The sequence below is a fragment of the Rhinolophus ferrumequinum genome, chromosome 21 (genome assembly GCF_004115265.2).
Source record: "Rhinolophus ferrumequinum isolate MPI-CBG mRhiFer1 chromosome 21, mRhiFer1_v1.p, whole genome shotgun sequence".
Taxonomy (NCBI): domain Eukaryota; kingdom Metazoa; phylum Chordata; class Mammalia; order Chiroptera; family Rhinolophidae; genus Rhinolophus; species Rhinolophus ferrumequinum.
The window spans coordinates 9654597-9672676 of record NC_046304.1 but is presented as its reverse complement, the minus strand read 5'-3'; the positions used below and the strand labels follow the sequence as shown (position 1 = coordinate 9672676).

Below are 18080 nucleotides of genomic sequence, written 5' to 3'. Positions count from 1 at the left end.
AGACTCTGTTTGAAAATCAACTCTTAAGATCATAAAATGTAGTTTTGGTTCCTGGAGTCATCATGATTAGGTTTTCCCGAATATTTGTAACAGTGAAATGGCTGGTGCTTCTTGTCACGTGAATCTTTTTTGAAAATTTATTGGTCGTTTCCTGTCTCACTTTTTTCTTCTTTTTCTAAAGAGCTTTCTGTATAATTATTTGGTCTCAGTGCCTTTTGTAAGAGTAGATCTTTCACTATCTTTTGAAATTATCATATAGTTATTGACCTATTCATATTTTGTAACTCTTCTTTTTCTTTCCTCAGACTTGAATGATACCGTGTTTCCCCAAAAATAAGACCTACCCTGAAAATAAGCCCCACTTAAGATCTCAGCCAGACGGACGCATGTAGTACGTGATGACGATGTTCCAGAAGACGATGACATGAATGTAATTGGATAAATGTAGATTGTTGTACATGAAAAAATAAGACATCCCCTGAAAATAAGCCCTAATAGAGCAAAAATTAATATAAGACCCGGTCTTATTTTCAGGAAAACACGGTAGTTTGGCTAGGTATTAAAATAATTTTAATGATCTTTGTATTGAAGTATAACATACATACATAAGACACATAAATCATAAGTAATTCCTTCAGTGAAATACCACACCTACATGACTACCACCCTAGTCAAACAATAGAACGTTTCCATTACCCAAAAATACCCCTCCCAATTATTACCCTCACCCTCTTCCTTAAAGATAATCCCTACCTATACTTCTAGCTCCATAGATTAATTTTATCTGCTTTTGAAATTTATAGAAATGGAATAATTCATTATGTACTTTGTAGGTTTTTTATTTCTCTATGGATGCATTTTTTATGTGTCCATATGTTGTTAATGTCATACAGATCTTCTTATCCATAGTAATTTTTTATCTACTTGTTTCAGTTACTGAGAGAAGGGTGTCAAAGTTTCAAGCAATGAATATAAATGTCTCCCTTAATTTTTGTCAGTCTGCTTCATATATGTTTGAAGCTCTGTTTTATATATATTGGGGTTGCCAAAAAATTGTATACACATGACTTGTATTCATCTTTTGTTATTGGTATATATTGAGTATTACAATTTTAATACAGGTTTTTCCTTTCTTAAAATGTATGTACTTTTTTTGGCACCCTCTGTGTGCATGCGTGTGTGTGTGTGTGTGTGTGTGTGTGTGTGGTCATATCTTCTGATTTATTGACATTTTTATCATTAAGTGTCTCTCTTTGTCTCTAATAATTCTCTTTGATTTGAAATCTCTTTGTATATTAATATACTCATTCCAACTTTCTTACTCTTTTTAAGATATATCTTTTTATTTTCAATATTTTTTCAATATATTGTATCTTTATATTTAAAGTGGATCTCTTGAAACAACATACAATTTCCTTGCTTTTTTAGCCAATCTAATAACCTCTATTTTTTATTTGAAATATTTAGTCCATTTATATTTAATGTAATTTTTGATATAGTTATATTAAATCTTTTTTTTTACATTTTTATGTGTATTTATTACATAAAGGGAGCCAATACAGAACTTGTCTAATAAAAAAAAAGTCACTTCAGGATCAAAACATAAGCAATGCTTAGAATCAAAACATCTAAGCAGTGCTTAGAATATAGAATTTATAATTAATTCCTTATAAATGTCTGTGTAAATAAAACAGATTATAAGTACTTATTTCCTGGCTACAAAACCAAAAGCTAAACCATTGTAATGACCAAGAAATGCCTACGAAAGAAAAAGTAAATAGGCCAATTATGATTTATGGCTCAAGCTAAGAGCAAATTCTTATATTTTTAACATGATCATTGCCTCACCACATAATATTTACTATAAAACATCTATCTCATATATACATACAAATACATACATACATGTACTGTATTACATTCATGCACTCCACATGCTTCTTTAGGAGCCCAGACACTGATGCACAAAGATCCCGTAAGTCCACTTGCAGGGTGCAAAGAGTGAGATGCAGGTTAAGGAGATTCTGAGTGTGCTCAAGAGCCCAGGGTACCTGTCCTCCCACCCAGAAGCCAGTTTCCACGTCCCCTGGAAGTCCTCAGCTGGAGGGGAGAGTGTGAGGTGGGGAGTGGGGGCAGAGGACACAGGCTAGCCACCATCTCACTGGACCTTGTGGCGACTCAAGCAGCAGGACATAAGTCACCAGGTGTTTCACTGCCTTTGTTCAGAAACACCCTCGCGTCTTCACGCTGCAGCCGAAGCAATGAAGGATGTCTGTGCTCCGTGTGAGCTGCTGAGCCAGGATGCCCGTGAAGTCTGAAGAGTCCCTTAGCCCAGACTACAGAAGAAACTTCACACAAGTCACGTGCTGACACACGCAGGCCAGGTGCAGGGCTGAGTAGACACAAGTCACACGAACTTAGTGCACAACCGCCAAAGCGACACTGACATGGAGAGCAGGCTGCTCCTAACAAAAATACGGATTCTCCAATTATATGTGTTTTTTATTTTTAAGTTTTGGGTTTTTTTTTAAACTTTTATTATTTTTAAGTGTGGTTTTCCAGGACCCATCAGCTCCAAATCAAGTAGTTGTTTCAATCTAGTTGTGGAGGACAAGCCTCACAGTGGCCCATGTGGGAATGAAACCTTGTTAAGGCATTATACTCTAACCAACTGAGCTAACCGGCCGCTCCAGTTGTATTAAATCTTTGATTTTGTTATTGTTTTCTTTTATCTCATCTGTTGTTCTATTAGTTCTTTCCTGCCACCTTTTGTTTTAGTCAAATGTTGTTAGCATTATATGTTAATTGCTCTATTGGCTTTCTAGCTATGTATCTTTGCATGAATTTTTTGGTGGTTGCTCTAAGGATGACAGTATGAATATTTAACATATAAAAGTCTGCTTAGAGTTAATATTGAATTACTTTAAGTAAAATACAGTATAGGAATTTTGCAACAGTATATTTCCCCAACACACACTCTTATCCTTAGTGCAATTGTTTTCATGTATACCTATTTCTGTTATAAACCCATCAGTTTTATATTATAACTTTTGCTTTAAGCAGTCATAAATCTTTTCAAGAATTTAAGAGAAGAAAAGAAAAAGATAAACCTTTGTGCTTACCCACATAGTTGAGCATTTCTGATGCTCTTCATTCTTTCTTAAATATCTAAGTTGCCATCTGGTGTAATTTCCTTTCAGCCTATAGAACTTTGTTTAGTTCTTTTTCTTCTTCTTCTTCTTCTTCTTCTTCTTCTTCTTCTTCTTCTTCTTCTTCTTCTTCTTCTTCTTCTTCTTTTTTTTTTTAATATAGGTCTCTGACGAAGAATTCCCTTAGTTTTGTTTCTCTACAGATTTATCTGGCCGATCACTGTTTATCATCAATGTTTCTGGCCTATTTAATGATAATCTTTTCTCTTTCCTGTATTGTTAAGAAAAAAATGTACCTCTAAATACCTACATCTATCTCTGTTTTTATCATCTCTATCTCTATATCACTTTCATGGGATTTTAGGTGGGAGGGAGGAGGCATATGGGCCTAGTGCACCATCTTGATCCAATCAGTTTGTTTTTTGCTGGAACTTAATCTTTCAGATTCTAAATTAAAGACAATCTATTACTAGAATGGCTCATTGTGGACTAGACTTGACTCTTGAGTAAGTGGACTGTCTGTCAAGGGTAGGGAGAGTTTGGAAAGTTCTCTGGGTGTATTCATTCTATGATATTTGATTTTCATGAGGGCTCTATATACCTCTTTAAGAGCTCACTTTCCCCAAGGGCGGAGCTTAGTCACTGAAGGCAGTATCCAAGTAAAACTTCTCTTATGTTAAATAAATATTATTATTTTTAGATTGGCTTGATTTGATCTCTGTTAATCAGGACTTTCTGTCAAGGAGCTCCATCTCATCTGCTGTCCTGTTTAGCACTTACTCTTTCTAAGTAACTAGTTCAGCATTATAATTTTACTCTGAGTCCCAAAGCTAAATATGTGGAAAATATCCACTTATTTTTTTATTAATTCAAAAGTGAGTAGATCTTAAAAGTAAGAGAAATGATATGTAGAAATTTTTTGAGAGGTATTTAAATATAAAACTTAGCTCGGTCTCCACACAGAGTGTAGCTAGAAATTCATACTGATAAAGCAGGTGGTTTTTCTTTTTAAAGATTTTTTTTTATTATTGGGGTAGGGGTACAGGACTTTATTGGGGAACAGTGTGTACTTCCAGGACTTTTTTCCAAGTCAAGTTGTTGTCCTTTCAATCTTGGTTGTGGAGGGTGCAGCTCAGCTCCAGTTCCAGTTGCTGTTGCTAGTTGCAGGGGGTGCAGCCCACCATCCCTTGCGGGACTCGAGGAATTGAACCGGCAACCTTGTGGTTGAGAGGCCACTGGCCCATGTGGGAATGGAACCGGCAGCCTTCGGAGTTAGGAGCATGGAGCTCTAACCGCCTGAGCCACTGGGTCAGCCCCAAGCAGGTGGTTTTTATTGTACCCTAGTATTACTCCTTTCCATATCCAAATTGGAATAATCTGTAATTTTTTGACAACTTGGTATTTTTCATCCTATTTACAAGTTGTTCTTTAAAAAAAAACAAAAACCTGACAGGCCAATTAGTCTGGGATGCTCTTCCTAGTCCACAATCTCATATTTTCTCATAACTAAGCAAAGAAGCGTTTTGGGTATCGGCAAACATGAATTCTAGCAGCCTTGTCATTTTCTTCTTTGAAATTTTGATGATTATCTACTTTACAGGAAAAGTTTTATTTAGCCTCTTTTAACATAAATATTTCACAGATGTACTTTATTTCAGGAAATGTTGCTTGTTATCCTCCAGTCTACCACGATATTGAAAGACTTTTACATTGACATTTTCTTTTTTGAGCAACTTTGCCCCAACCCTTCGTCAAAGGAAAGGACTGGAAAAGATTGTTCACAGATGATTTGTGGGCATCCAATGCCATTTTACACAAGCAATCTATAAGACCATCAAGCCTGGAGATAATTGGTGCCTAAAAGACATCCTTCCCTATATCCTTATGAAACACATTTTAGTGTCAAACATGCATCTAAGAAATACTGCATCTTTTATGGTTGCATCTCTTATTCTTGTGGGGGCTTCTTTTCAGTGGCACTGCTGAACTATTTGCCACCTGTGCCAAGGAGGACATTCGAGTGTGGCACACGCTGTCCAACAGGGAGCTGCTGCGGATCACTGTGCACAACATGACCTGCCACAGCATTGACTTCATGAGAGACGGCAAGAGCATCATTTCAGGTAAGGCTGACATCCCACGATTCGGCTTCTGGCTCTGGCAGTGGCTGCGGGTCTTGTCATTCTCATTAAATACTAGTCTCTCCATGTAGATAATCTGGAGCAGCCTCCCACTGTGCCCTGCCTCCTTGCTTCTAATCGAGCCTCTCTTTGCAGTTCCTTTCTAGCTGGGAAACTTTCTGAGCTAGGAAGAACCAAATACTAGTAATTTCTCTTCTCCAAATTGCTACATATAGTATGTAGCTTTCTCTCGCGCCCGGAAATGTAGTAATTCAATTATAAAATGGATTTGAGGCCTTAGTAAATATAGGGCACTGGTGTTAGAACCCCTTTTGTTGTTCAAGGGATAAAAACCTGATTTGAAGTTGTATCTCAAAGGGAATTTATTTTTAACTCAATTGATTATTTTATGCCAAAACATTTTAACATCAGTTCTATAACATGATGATATTCTACCTCTAAATACTTTAGTATGCGTCTCTAAAAATAATATTTTCCTATAAAACAATGATTTCTTAATATCTTCTTAGGTTCAATCTACGTAAAAATTTCCCCAGTGGTCAAAAAGTAAATTCGCTTGTTCACATCAGTGAAAAGTCAAGTGGGTCTTTAGATGTTTAGATGTTTAAAATGGTGATATCCGGAACCCATCTCACCCCTCTTTTCTTGGCTTTGTTTCCTACATGTTGGCCTCTCTCTTGGGCATGTTTTTTTCTCCACATAGTGGCCACCAGGAGTTCTTAGCTTACACACACATAAAGCTAACAAATACTGAAGTCCTTATTACCTCCTCTTTTATAGCCCACATCCATTTGTCCCTAATGGTCCCCTCTTCAGAGTATATCCAAGTTTCCATCACTTCTCATCCTCTTTGTTCCTTGTCTTAGCCACCATCATCTCTCTCCTAGATTATCCTAGTAGCTTCTTACCATGTCTCCCTGGTTCTACCCCTGCCTACCATCCATCTCCCTCAGTCTATTCTAAACACAGAAGCCAGAAATCTCTTTTTAAAGTAAAAGTCAGATCATGCCATTCCTAGGGTGCAAAGATCTTTTACTCTTAGAGAATAAAGGACAAACCCCTGCAATTGCCTACAAGGCCCTACGTGACCGCACCTTTCCCACTTCCACCTTCTTACCTCTGACTTTGTTTCTTCCCAATTGCCCCTGCTAGCCATAACTGCTCCTTTGCTATTCCTATGCATGCAGGGTCTTTACTCAAGCTCTTTGGTCTGCCTGGAATGTTCTTTTCCCAGCTAGCTCCACAACTTATCCCTCACCCTCTCACTTCCTCAAGTCTTTGCTGAAATGGGATCTGCCTTGAGCATCCTACTTAAAATTGCTAAAGTCAAGAGGTGACACCAAAGATGATGTCAGCCATGTGAAGACACAGGGGAAGAACATTCCAGGCAGAGGGAACAGCAAGTATCAAGGTCTTGAGGAAATCACTTGGTGTATTTGAGGACTAGAAAGAAGATCGGTGTATCTGGAGCTTAAAGGGTTAAGGCTGAGGTCAGAGAGTGGTAGTAGAGGAGGTGTGGCTTTGGAAGCTCTTGATCAAGAGCTAACATGGTTCTCAGATATTCACCCGGAATCCTGCACAGATCATTGATTATGGGGGAGCAAGAGTCTAAGTCCAGAGAAGAAGATGTTATAATAATTCAGGAGAGAGATGCTAGTGGTTTGGGTGAGGGTCACCCCAGTGGAGGGGTTAGGAAGTGTTCAGACTTGGGATAATTTTTAACTGTAGAGCTGATGGGACTTGCTGACGGATTGGATGTTGGGTTAGTTGGGTGGACGGAAGAGAGAGGAATCAAGAATAATTCTGAAGTTCTTGGCTTGAGCAACTGGATAGATGGGCAAATTATATTGAGATGAAGAAAATAGTGGGAATGGGGGAAAGAGCATCTGGTTTAAAGGTGGGGGAGGGGCCAACATTTATTTGGGGATGTTAAATTACACACCCCAGGTGTGATGTCCACTAGCTAGCTGAATGTTAAAGTTTTGCAGTTCCTGGGAGAGGTGGAAGTTGGCCTCCCTCTTTCCTCCCCACCCCACTTCTCTCTCCTGGAGTGGGGTGTCCCTGGACGCAGCTTCAACCAAGGCAAGCCACTCTCCCTCAGCCAGGTATGATCAGTTTGGAGAATCGGGAGAAAGCAGGATATGATTCCTGGCAGTTGGTAGGGGACTGGCCTCTTTCTTCCATGACCACCACTGCTCCCCAATCCTGACTCTCATTAATGCGATAGGAGAGCAACAGGCTGCAGAGAGAATATGATATGCTGATTCTGCCTGCCCTTTGTTTTCCTTTCATGCCAGCGTGGAACGACGGTAAAATCCGAGCCTTCACCCCAGAGACAGGCCGGTTGCTGTATGTCATTAACAATGCCCACAGGATCGGAGTGACAGCCATCGCTACCACCAGTGACTGTAAAAGGGTCATCAGCGGCGGCGGGGAAGGGGAGGTATTGTTCTTGAAGGCAGAATCTTTAAAAAAAAAAACCCTCAATTTAGGACAACTGCTTCATTGGAGGTCAATAACTTGATTTTTTTTTTTTTTTACACCTGTGCTCCGAGTCAGGATTAACATTAACATTTTGATGAAACCCTAAAATACATCGTAAATTAAAGTTCTAATAATAAAAATCCACATATAAGTCCATTTGTTCACAGATAGGACACTTAAGATGCAGACATGAAAGTGTTCTGTATGGAATCAAGCTGTATGAATCCAAATTGGTGTTTTGCCAGTTTTGGAATACATACCTGTTCTTTGCCTTGAAATATCATAGTTATATAAATTGTTTTTATCTTATCTTTCAAAGGAGATGCTCTTTTTAGAATCAATCCTTTAAACTACCCAGACATTTTGACCATTATTTTAAAATTATTACTCTCAACCTTTTTCTTCCATCATTTCGAGGAGTCTACAACATCTTTCACGCACACATTCGTCTTTGTGTCTCCCCTCCCTTGCTCCCCAGCTGTTTTTCTATCCCACGGCCTTCCCTTCAGCTGAGTTTGGGCCAAGCAGATTAGTGGCTGAGTGTTTGGGTTTTGCAGTCACACCGCCTTGGGCTCAGATTTCACTTCCACCACTTCCCAGCTGTGCGACCTGGGGCGTGTTCTTTTAACCTCTCTGTACTTTAGTTTCCTGTGTGTAAAGTGAAGACAACAATGCTCCTATTAATGAGGTATTTTACATTGTTTTGTACTTCGCCTTCAAAACCTGGGGTGTGCATTTTCCCAGGGATGGAGAGTATCCCGGGATCAGCCACATTTCAGGTGCTCTATGGACAGGTCTAGCCCGAGACCATGACCTTCTCTGCCTACCACCACCCGCACGGCTTTACGCCCTTCCCTCACCCCTTCGGCCATGCTGCTGCTGACGCCTCAGCATGGGTTTTGCTCCCTCAGCTTTCTGTGGCATCTGCCTTGCTAATGCCCAAATTTGCTTTGAACCAGACCACCTTCATTCTAGGTGCCTGAACCCTGGCTGATGAGCGCTTCCAAAGGAAATCACACATTACAACTTCACTGTCCTTGGCCCTGCTCAGCAATCTTTTCACAGTGTCAGCCATTCCTGCCATTCCCCACAGCTATTACAGACCTTTCCTTCCAAAACACATAGTCTTCAAGGTCTTTGTAAATACTACAGATCAGGGCTGCTGGTCCGTGGGTGTGCACCGGTATGAATACAGTAGTTGCTAAAATACTCAGATACTTCCATTTTCATTGGTCAATGGCCGTTGCCTGAGTTGCCAGGACTCCAGTCCCACCCCTATCTCCCCTTCCCCCCAAGCATACCCAAACCCCGCTGAAATCCCACAACTAAACGGCTAATAATGCCCTGGGCCTCCAAGGTTCCAGTCCTGGGACTGTTTGTCTGGTATACACACCACACTACTTAGAAAAAGACCGATTGTGTGTTCCCACATGTAGTGGGATTTCAAGACTGGAGATTTGTTTTCTTTGGCAATAGTCTTTATTCCATCCTGTGTCATAATGTAGGGAATTACTTGGACACCATAGAAGTGAATATGGCCCAGTTCATTTGGGATAACCTCATGCTTCCTCATCTTCTTTACTAAGAAAATCTTCTAGAATGTTTTTCTTACTGAATTTAAAGTTATTTACCTCTTACCAGGTACAAATAAATTACTTATCCTAACACTAGTTTTTAGTCTAGTGTCCACCTAGACTATTGTGATTTCATTGTCTTATATTACGTATAGAAAATAATTTCTGCTTTTCTTATTTTAATAAGTCCAACATATTCATTATAAGAAGGCATATGCATCTGACTACATTATTATGTTTTCTTGTATAGTGGTGACAGAGCATTTATCCATTACAGGACATACTAAATTGCTTTCTTTTCGCTTACCATTTTTATTACAGTTAGAGCATCATTTTGACAGTTTTGAAATTTTGTGCGTAGGTAGTTGTATTACCTATGAATTTCATTTCAGGATAGCAAAAAATGTATTAGAACATACTTTTATGGAAAGTGGGAATTGGTCTTGATGGGGTTGAGACCCATGGATTTTTTAAATTATTAAACTTGAGCAGCTGATGTGAAAGTTTAAATATGGCTCTGAGTACCTAAGAGATTTCCTGATGGCACTGGAAATTTGAGAGCAATGCTCAGCAGAAGTGAGTGGACATATTTCACTTGGGATAGCAGCAGCCCTTGCATTTTCGGTTTTAGTAGCAGGCATCTGACACATTTCTCAGCCCTGAAAGTAGAAGCAGGTGCATGATGTTCGGGATCATTTTCCTGGCTCCATGGAAGAATATTCCTGATCTACAACTTAGCATTCCCACCCCCACTGAACTGAGAGGAGAACAGGAGCAATTAAAACAAACAAACAAACAAACGAACAAGTCAAACAGAGCAGAGGTGAAAAAGTTTTTGGAATTTTTTTTATCTCGTTGAAAGTCCCAGCCTGTATCGAGAGCCTGTGCTCTGTGGCTTTCAGGTGAGAGTGTGGCAGATAGGCTGCCAGACCCAGAAGCTGGAGGAGGCCCTGAAGGAGCATAAGTCTTCCGTGTCCTGCATTCGGGTGAAGAAGAACAACGAGGAGTGTGTCACAGCCAGCACAGATGGCACTTGCATCATTTGGGACCTTGTGTAGGTACCTGTGATGGGGGAGGATGAAGTGGCACTGACAAACCCAACAATGCTAGCGTTTTATTGAACTCGAGAGAAGATTCAAATGAAAGGTGGAAATCTTATTTAAGGCAACAGTAAGGGAGGTTCATCAGAAGGTTTTCATCTCCATGGCTGCGTGGGGGTCACGGACACTGGTAGAAAGGGTATTCGTTTCCAGGAAGAGCTGGATGTTAGAAGTTTCCGGACAGACAGGGAAGTCACTTTCTGGATACACAAGGTGAAGCATGATTTAACTTATACTGACTCAATTCTAAGTATTCTCCCAAACTGGAGAAGGGAAAGGAGTAACGCACGCAGGCAGTTCCCCTGGTCGTTCCACACAGTCTAGTCAAGCCCAGAGTGAGCTTGCTACGGGGGTGGCAGTGGCGTAAGCTGCCCTTTCCCTCGTTGGCCATATTCTCGGGACTCTTATACTGTAAGCATGTTGCTACCCCCACGGAGTCACTGACGCCAACCACTGCGACCAACGCATGGAAACTTTATTGTTGGAGTAATTCAAGGATGATTTTTTTTTTCTTTTTTACTATAAGCATTTTTGCTGTGTGTTCTTATTTAGAATTAGGCCCTATTCCCCCAACCCTTCTCCCTGCCCAGCACACTGCTACCCGCTACCACTCCTAAGATGCCTGGCTTCTGTGACTAAATACATTAGACTTGATTAAGTACAGAGGTGAGAGGGAAAATAGATAGATAGATAGATAGACAGACAGATAGATAGATAGATAGATAGATAGATAGATAGACAGATAGATATAGATATAGATATATAGATAGATAAATATGAAACGTTCTTGATCGGAGAAGAGAATGGGAACTAAAGACAAAGATAGAACACTTCTTATTTAATACATTAAAAAACAAAACCCAAAGCAAGCTTCTGTCTTCTGGCTCTGCATGTTTCTAACTTTGATGTGCATACAAATCACCTGGGGATCTTGTACTAATCTAGATTTCGATTCAGTAGATCTAGAGTGGTATCTGGGATGCTGCATTTGTAATGCCCCTGGGGCTGCTTGTGGGAGGTGTCAGCTTACACTTGGACTTCCCATTGGGAAAACATATAACTAGAAGGGCATGTCTATGCTTGTTTCCATGAATGGTTTGTGACCACCTCAATATTTTAAAGCCTCCTTGTTTTGTAGCAGGAATATTGGGTTAATTTGTGCCAAAATAGTTAAAAATGGTCAGTTCAGATACCATATTTGAAAATTTCCATAATGAGAAGAAACTGTGCAGAAGGAGCATTATTTTAGGCAGCAGAGTCTGGCCTGTGAAATGGCGGCTCACCCACATCGTCTATGGAAGCAGAAGCTAATTTCCACATTTTTTGATATGTACCTAAAGCAGTGGTTCTCAAACTATGTGCACATTGGAATCAACTAAGATGCCGATTCCAAATGCAGATATGTGGGCTTCATCCCAAGCTACTGAATCCAAATCCCTAGAGGTTAGGCTCAATACTATCAATTTTTATAAAGCCCTTCCCCGCGCTTTGCTGCTCAGCTTGTAGAGACCTTCACTTTAAAATGGCAGCCTCAGGAATACAGTACTTTGTGTAGAAGACAACAGGTTGACTCTGTGTTCAGCCTGTCTTACTTCCTTTTCCCTGGAACTTGAGGCTTCTCATTGAGTCCTGTGTGTAGTCTTGTAGAAAGGCCCCACCCAGTATCTTCTGACTGCTCCATAGGTGCGCTGTGAGAACGCAAGTGGAGTGGGGAGAGTAAGAGGAAGTCTGCCTGGGATAAATAAACCAACCCCAATCCAAGCTTGTACCAAATCCAGTTTGCACCCTAAATAAGTTTGCTAGGGAACAGAAAGTCAAGTTTCAAGCTTTTGAATCTCTTTTTCAGACATCTTAGAAGGAATCAGATGATCCTGGCGAACAACTTATTCCAGTGTGTTTGTTATCACCCTGACGAGTTCCAGCTCATCACCTGTGGGACAGACAGAAAGGTGAGTACTGTTGGCAAGAGTCAAGAACCTTTTTTTTTTTTTCAATTTTATTTTTTTCAAGATCTTTTTGGTACAAGAGAAAAGCAGTGAAGTGATGTGGCTGCCGGTACAGGCTCTGGAGACATGCCAGTTCAGATGACGGTTTTGCTATTGATCAGTGTGACTTTGGAAATGCCATGTAACCCTTTGATGCCATCACTTCCTCATCTGTAAAATGCAATGATGACACCACTGACCTCACAGAGTTGCTGTGAAGATTAAAGTCGTGCTCGTATATAATGCTAATAGCAGGGTGCCTGCACATAGTAGGCACTCAATACACATTCGTTTTTATTTTTAGGAAATTTCTGAGGCTGGAAAGGAGTTGGCTGTGTCCAAACCAGCTGTCACTTTGACTAAATTCAAACCGATTGATTGTCAATAGAGCTCCTCATCTCTTATCACTCTACTTCATTGATGTGCTAAAAATCTCTTAAGGTGGAGAGTTCATGTCCATGGGTGAAGATTGGTCCAAGGGGAATGTTTCCCCTTGGAACAAACAAGAGGCTTTAGGAGAGAGGCCATGGCGGGGCCAGGACACTAAGGTATCACCCACCCTGTCCGCCATGTCAGATCAGCCCAATTCCCTGCACATCCAGTTAATGGATTTGCTCTAATTCAGACTCGCTACAGAAAAAGTTGATGAGATAAAAGTATAAAAATAATGTAGGAAACATACTAAAAGTGCCCCTCCAAACCCCCCCGCCACCTCCCACCACCCCAAATAAGTATCTAGGAGTGGAGCCTTTTCCTGTTTAAGCTTCCCAGGTGATTGAGAACTACTGCCCAAAGACACTTTGCCATAAAAAGCCAAGAAATACTGCCTCATCCAACTAGGATTTGCCTGACACAGATAGAATGTCGTGGGGTCTGCCTCAATTCTAGTCTCTGTACATTGGCCTTGCTAATTTCTTTGTGCTCGCTCATTGGCCCAAACTGGCTTCGGCCTGTGCATCCCCCAACCCCATGTTTGCCCTCTGGTCTAAGTGGGCTTCCTCTTAGAATGGATATTAGGGAGTTAACCACTACATCACTATAAATGCTTTGATATATGGTTCATAGAGTTTCTACATTAGTGTGACAGCTGCTGTATTTTAGGTTTCAGTTTATGAGACTTGAAACAGTCTATTTCACTCTTATTAGAATTTTTAAACCATAAAAATTCTGTTTAAACCATAAATCTGTAAAGCTCTTCTAAGTGCTGGGGACATGACAATGTCCCGGCTGTCATGGAACTTACTTATTTTATGTATTTATTTTGGGTGGGAGGGGATGGAATTGGACAGTACACATGTAAAGAAATATATGAATGAACAATGAGTAATAAGTGACCAAAATGATATAAGGTGGTGAAAGAGCTGAAAAGAAAATAGAACAGGTTATATAATACTGGCTTGGGGAAAGAAAGCTAGGACGGTCAGTGAAGGCCTCCTTAAGGAGGTAACGTTTGAACTGAGACCTGAGTGACAAAAGGACCTCACCACGCTGACATCTCTGGGAAGACCATCCCACACAGAGGATATTCAGGAAAGCCTGAGGCTTGATAAGTCTGCCCAGGAGAGGGTCACTTTGACTTCTTCAGCCAAGAAAGCATGTAGTCAAGCACAAACTACTTTTATGGGTGTACTTACTGAGAAATAAAGATGTCGCTGTGCTTTTATAGTCCTCTACATTTTCACTATGAAAACAGAACTTTATATTAAAGCAATCAAGCATCAATAGAACTTATACACACACACACACACACACACACACACAGGGTGCTAAAAAAAATGTATACACATTTTAAGAAAGGAAAAAGCTGTATTAAAATTCTAATATTTAATATATACCGATAACAAAAGATAAATACAAGTGGCCTTTGACGTCTGCAATTACAAGAGGTGCTCAAAGTGGTGCTCGTCAGTGTAATTTTAATACAGGTTTTTCCTTTCTTAAAATGTGTATACATTTTTTGGCACCCTCTGTATATATTTAATAGTATACACAATTTCTAGCTACATTCAGAGGAATACAGATTCCTGGCATAATGACTGGAACACAGCAAGTTTCCATCAACATGAAACCAAGAGAAAGGGGCGAAATGTATGCCCAAGTTCATATTCCTGATTCCTGGTCAAGTACTCTTTGTTTAGAAAGAAATTGTATTTTTGAATAGGCTGTATACTTTTAAGTTTCAAAAGTTCAAAAAGCATAAAAATCGTATATTCAGAGAAAAATCTCCCTTCTTGAGCTCCTGTTTTCCCCCACTCCACCCCTAATCTAGTTCCCCTCCCCAGGAGGGGACCGGATCTTATCAATTTGCCTGCAAACTCCACCCTGTAGAATGCTTTATTGCTTTGAGGCAGAAGAGAAGGTTGGGAATAAGGGTGGGGTGAGGAACAGGAAGGGCTGGCCCGTGACTTTGTAAGGCCCAGTCTCCAGAACTTTCCGGACTGCTCTTTCCCCAAGCTGAAGGAAGGAAATACTTCAACCTCCCACCGGGCCTGAAACTCCACTGGCCTGCTCCAAGGACAGAAGTGGGGAAAGCGGATGCCATGTGGCGGTTTCCTTTTTCTTTTACAGCTTGCTTCAGACTCAATCTGCTTTGTGTCATCAAAAGCACTTTCTGTCACAGTTTGGGTTTACCAGCATATTGACAGTTCTTTAAATAGAATGCAAATTTAAAAGCCAATACTAAAAATATTAAAATGGTTTCTCCACCCTCTGTTTTAGCTTATTTATAATTTCAGCCGATGTATCACCCCACGATGCATTTTTACTACCTTCTATATAAAGTCGAACCATCTTCTGTTAGCATGTGTGTGGATGATTCCAACTGAGCTAGATCCTGCCTAATGCTGCTCTCCTGAATTCCAGATTGCTTACTGGGAAGTGTTTGATGGGTCAGTAATCAGAGAGTTGGAAGCTTCCTTGTCTGGGTCAATCAATGGTATGGATATCACACAGGAAGGAGTGTACTTTGTTACAGGTTAGTCCTGGGATGAGAACAGAAAGCCAAGCCCAACTTATTTAGATAGGAACATGGAACTCCCAGGCGGGAGGCAACTGGAAGGGACCACGGAATAGTCTAAAGGGCAATATGTTTTGATTCAGGCCTGAGCACTGCAGTCAGTGTGGCTGGGAAAGTAAAATCCAGAAGTCATATTTCAGTGAGAGGAAACATTTGCCCAGGAGCCTTTGGGGCACAAAGAAAAGCTAAGCCTTACATTGCTGGCTTTTTTGTGGTTAGGCCTCAATGATACAAATGGGCCTTAAATGGCCTGGGCTGTCTGTCCAGCGTGTCTTGCTCTGTTATTTCCTGTTGAAGTCTAAAATGCCAGGCTTTTATTTTTTTGTTTTTATTTTTTTAAGGAGGGCACAGCTCACAGTGGCCCACGTGGGGATCGAACTGGCAACCTTGGTGTTATTATCACCACGCTCTAACCAGCTGAGCTAACCGGCCACCCTAAAATGCCAGGCTTTTAAATCAGCATTTCCATGGGGCATTTACCACACAACATGCCTGTTGGAACAACATCAATATCACTTCCTGCCAGTCTCTTTGATTCTTCAGGATATTAACAAATAGATGCCCCCAATGAATTAAAGTCTCACAACTACTTTTACTGAAAACAAGGTATAAAACCAGACATGGTGTGATCACAATCACTGTGGGGGCAGAGCCCCAAAAAGCAGTTTCCAGGCTCTCGGCCTCACATAGAAAGGTGCTGGCTCAGGTAGTAAATGGCCGTCGACTGCGATCAAATGGCCATCAGCTGTGGCTAGTTGGCCGTCAGCTGTAACCAGTGATCCATTGGGCACTAATATAACTGCCGTGGCTAGGCTAGCGAAAAAGGGGGAGCTAGCAAGAAGGTGGTGGCTGAGTCTGCAAGCGGCACAGTGAGGGTTGAGAATTGTGTTGCTCCTGTTTCCTGTTTCTCCAACACAGCCGCCAGCGAGAGTATAGAGATATGACTCCCCTACCTATGGCTCCGTGGGTGTTCCTGTTTGGCCTCACCATGTCCTGCGTTCTTATGTGGGGAGCGGGACCAGAGACCCCGCCTGACACCCCGCACGACACTTGGCGTAGTCGGCAGGATCCCCTGCACTACAATCACGTACACAGATATATATGTATACCTGTACACTTCAAAAAAAAGACTGGCAGGAACTAAACCAAGATGTTACTAGTGGTTATTTTTGGGTGTTGGGATCAAGGGTGATGTCACCTCTTTGTATTTTCCCCCCGAATTGTCTATAACAGATCTAGACTTTTATAATCAAGGAAAAGTGTTATTATACAAACATATTTTCTTCCTTTAAGTTAGCACATGGGGGATGGGTTGAAAATGATCCAGTTATTTGAAATCAGAGCTGTTTATTCTGTTACAGCAATGCCATATAAATGTCTTTTTCAGGTGGAGATGACCATCTGGTCAAGGTTTGGGATTATAACGAGGGTGAAGTGACTCACGTTGGGATTGGGCACAGTGGCAACATCACGGGTATCCGGATAAGTCCGGGAAATCAGTACATCATTAGTGTAAGTACAGATGGAGCCATTTTGAGGTGGAAGTACCCATTTGCCTCATGAAGCAACGGAGAACTCCTGGTTCCCAGCATTGCACAGTTCTGCAGAAGGCTGAGCTCAGATAACTCCAAAGCTGGTTTTGATTTCTTACATCTGTGTTTTTGTTCTTTAGTCAAAATATTTTATTTGTAAGTTTCTCCTTTCCTTGATAGAATGCATTCTATATTCTTACATTATATATTAAAATTGAAATATGGTCGAGAATAATTTGTCCACACCTGTTAAACGTTTATTATGAATAAACTCCCTGTGTTGATTTCCTGTCATAATTCCTTTCTGTGACTCTGAAAAACTCATAGTCCTTCCTCATGATACGTGCACAGATAGCTTTGCTGCCGTCCTTTAAGAATAAGGAGGGCCAGCTCACCTTCTTAATCAGCATTTCATTGGTCAAGCTGTATGGGGCAAGACTTGGTTTTGAATCCAGATAATGGGTAGGTGTTTTGTTTTTTTTAACTCTCTGAGCGGAGTTTCTCAGGGAATCAAGGGCCAGGCAAGGCAAAGCCAATTCTGATTGGGCAACAATTCAGCGAGGATTTTGCGTTAAGGAGAGCAAGTAACGGAGTAGGGGGACCTTTTGAGATCCAGAAAAGTTCCTGATAAGGAACTCTCTGATATTTTCCCTTTTGTAAAGCAAGAATAAAATTTTTGTAAAAGCAAGAATTTGCTTTTAAACCATTCTCAAATGGTTACTGTGAGAATTAAGTGAAATAATGTAGTAAGGTTCCTGCAGAATTCCTGACACAGTAGAGAGTTAAACATGAATTATGGTGCTTTCTCCAAGAAAATGTGTTGAGGATCTTGGGGTGATTATCAAGGATGAAATTTTATAGGTGCTTGTTTGGAGTTGGCCACAAAATCTTTCTCCTGTGCTTACCACCAGAAGGGCAAGGGAATGGACCTTGTGTATTAATAATCCAACCGGGTGTTCTTTTCCGAAGGTCAATAATGACATTTTCCAGAAACACCAAGTCCCCAGTGCATAGTATAGTCTTTTGTTCTAAGCCTACTCTTTATCCTTAACTAAATGCTCCTTTTTTTTGTATCTGGTGACTTGCTGCTGGCCCTATT

General features: G+C 40.7%; 1 protein-coding gene across 2 annotated transcripts in view; it reads left to right on the top strand.

The window, feature by feature from the left end:
- Positions 1–17243, top strand: part of CFAP52 (cilia and flagella associated protein 52) — a 42844-nt gene extending 25601 nt beyond the window's left edge. The window contains exons 9-14 of one of the 2 annotated variants that reach the window (XM_033090633.1): positions 5124–5272; positions 7588–7733; positions 10251–10402; positions 12295–12397; positions 15296–15407; positions 16837–17243. In XM_033090633.1, the coding sequence (XP_032946524.1) occupies positions 5124–5272; positions 7588–7733; positions 10251–10402; positions 12295–12397; positions 15296–15407; positions 16837–17012 (838 nt within the window). In that variant the 3' untranslated portion in view covers positions 17013–17243. The remainder of the gene's footprint in view (positions 1–5123; positions 5273–7587; positions 7734–10250; positions 10403–12294; positions 12398–15295; positions 15408–16836) is intronic. The other variant, XM_033090634.1, reaches the window with a different exon arrangement.
- Positions 17244–18080: the final 837 nt, after the last annotated feature.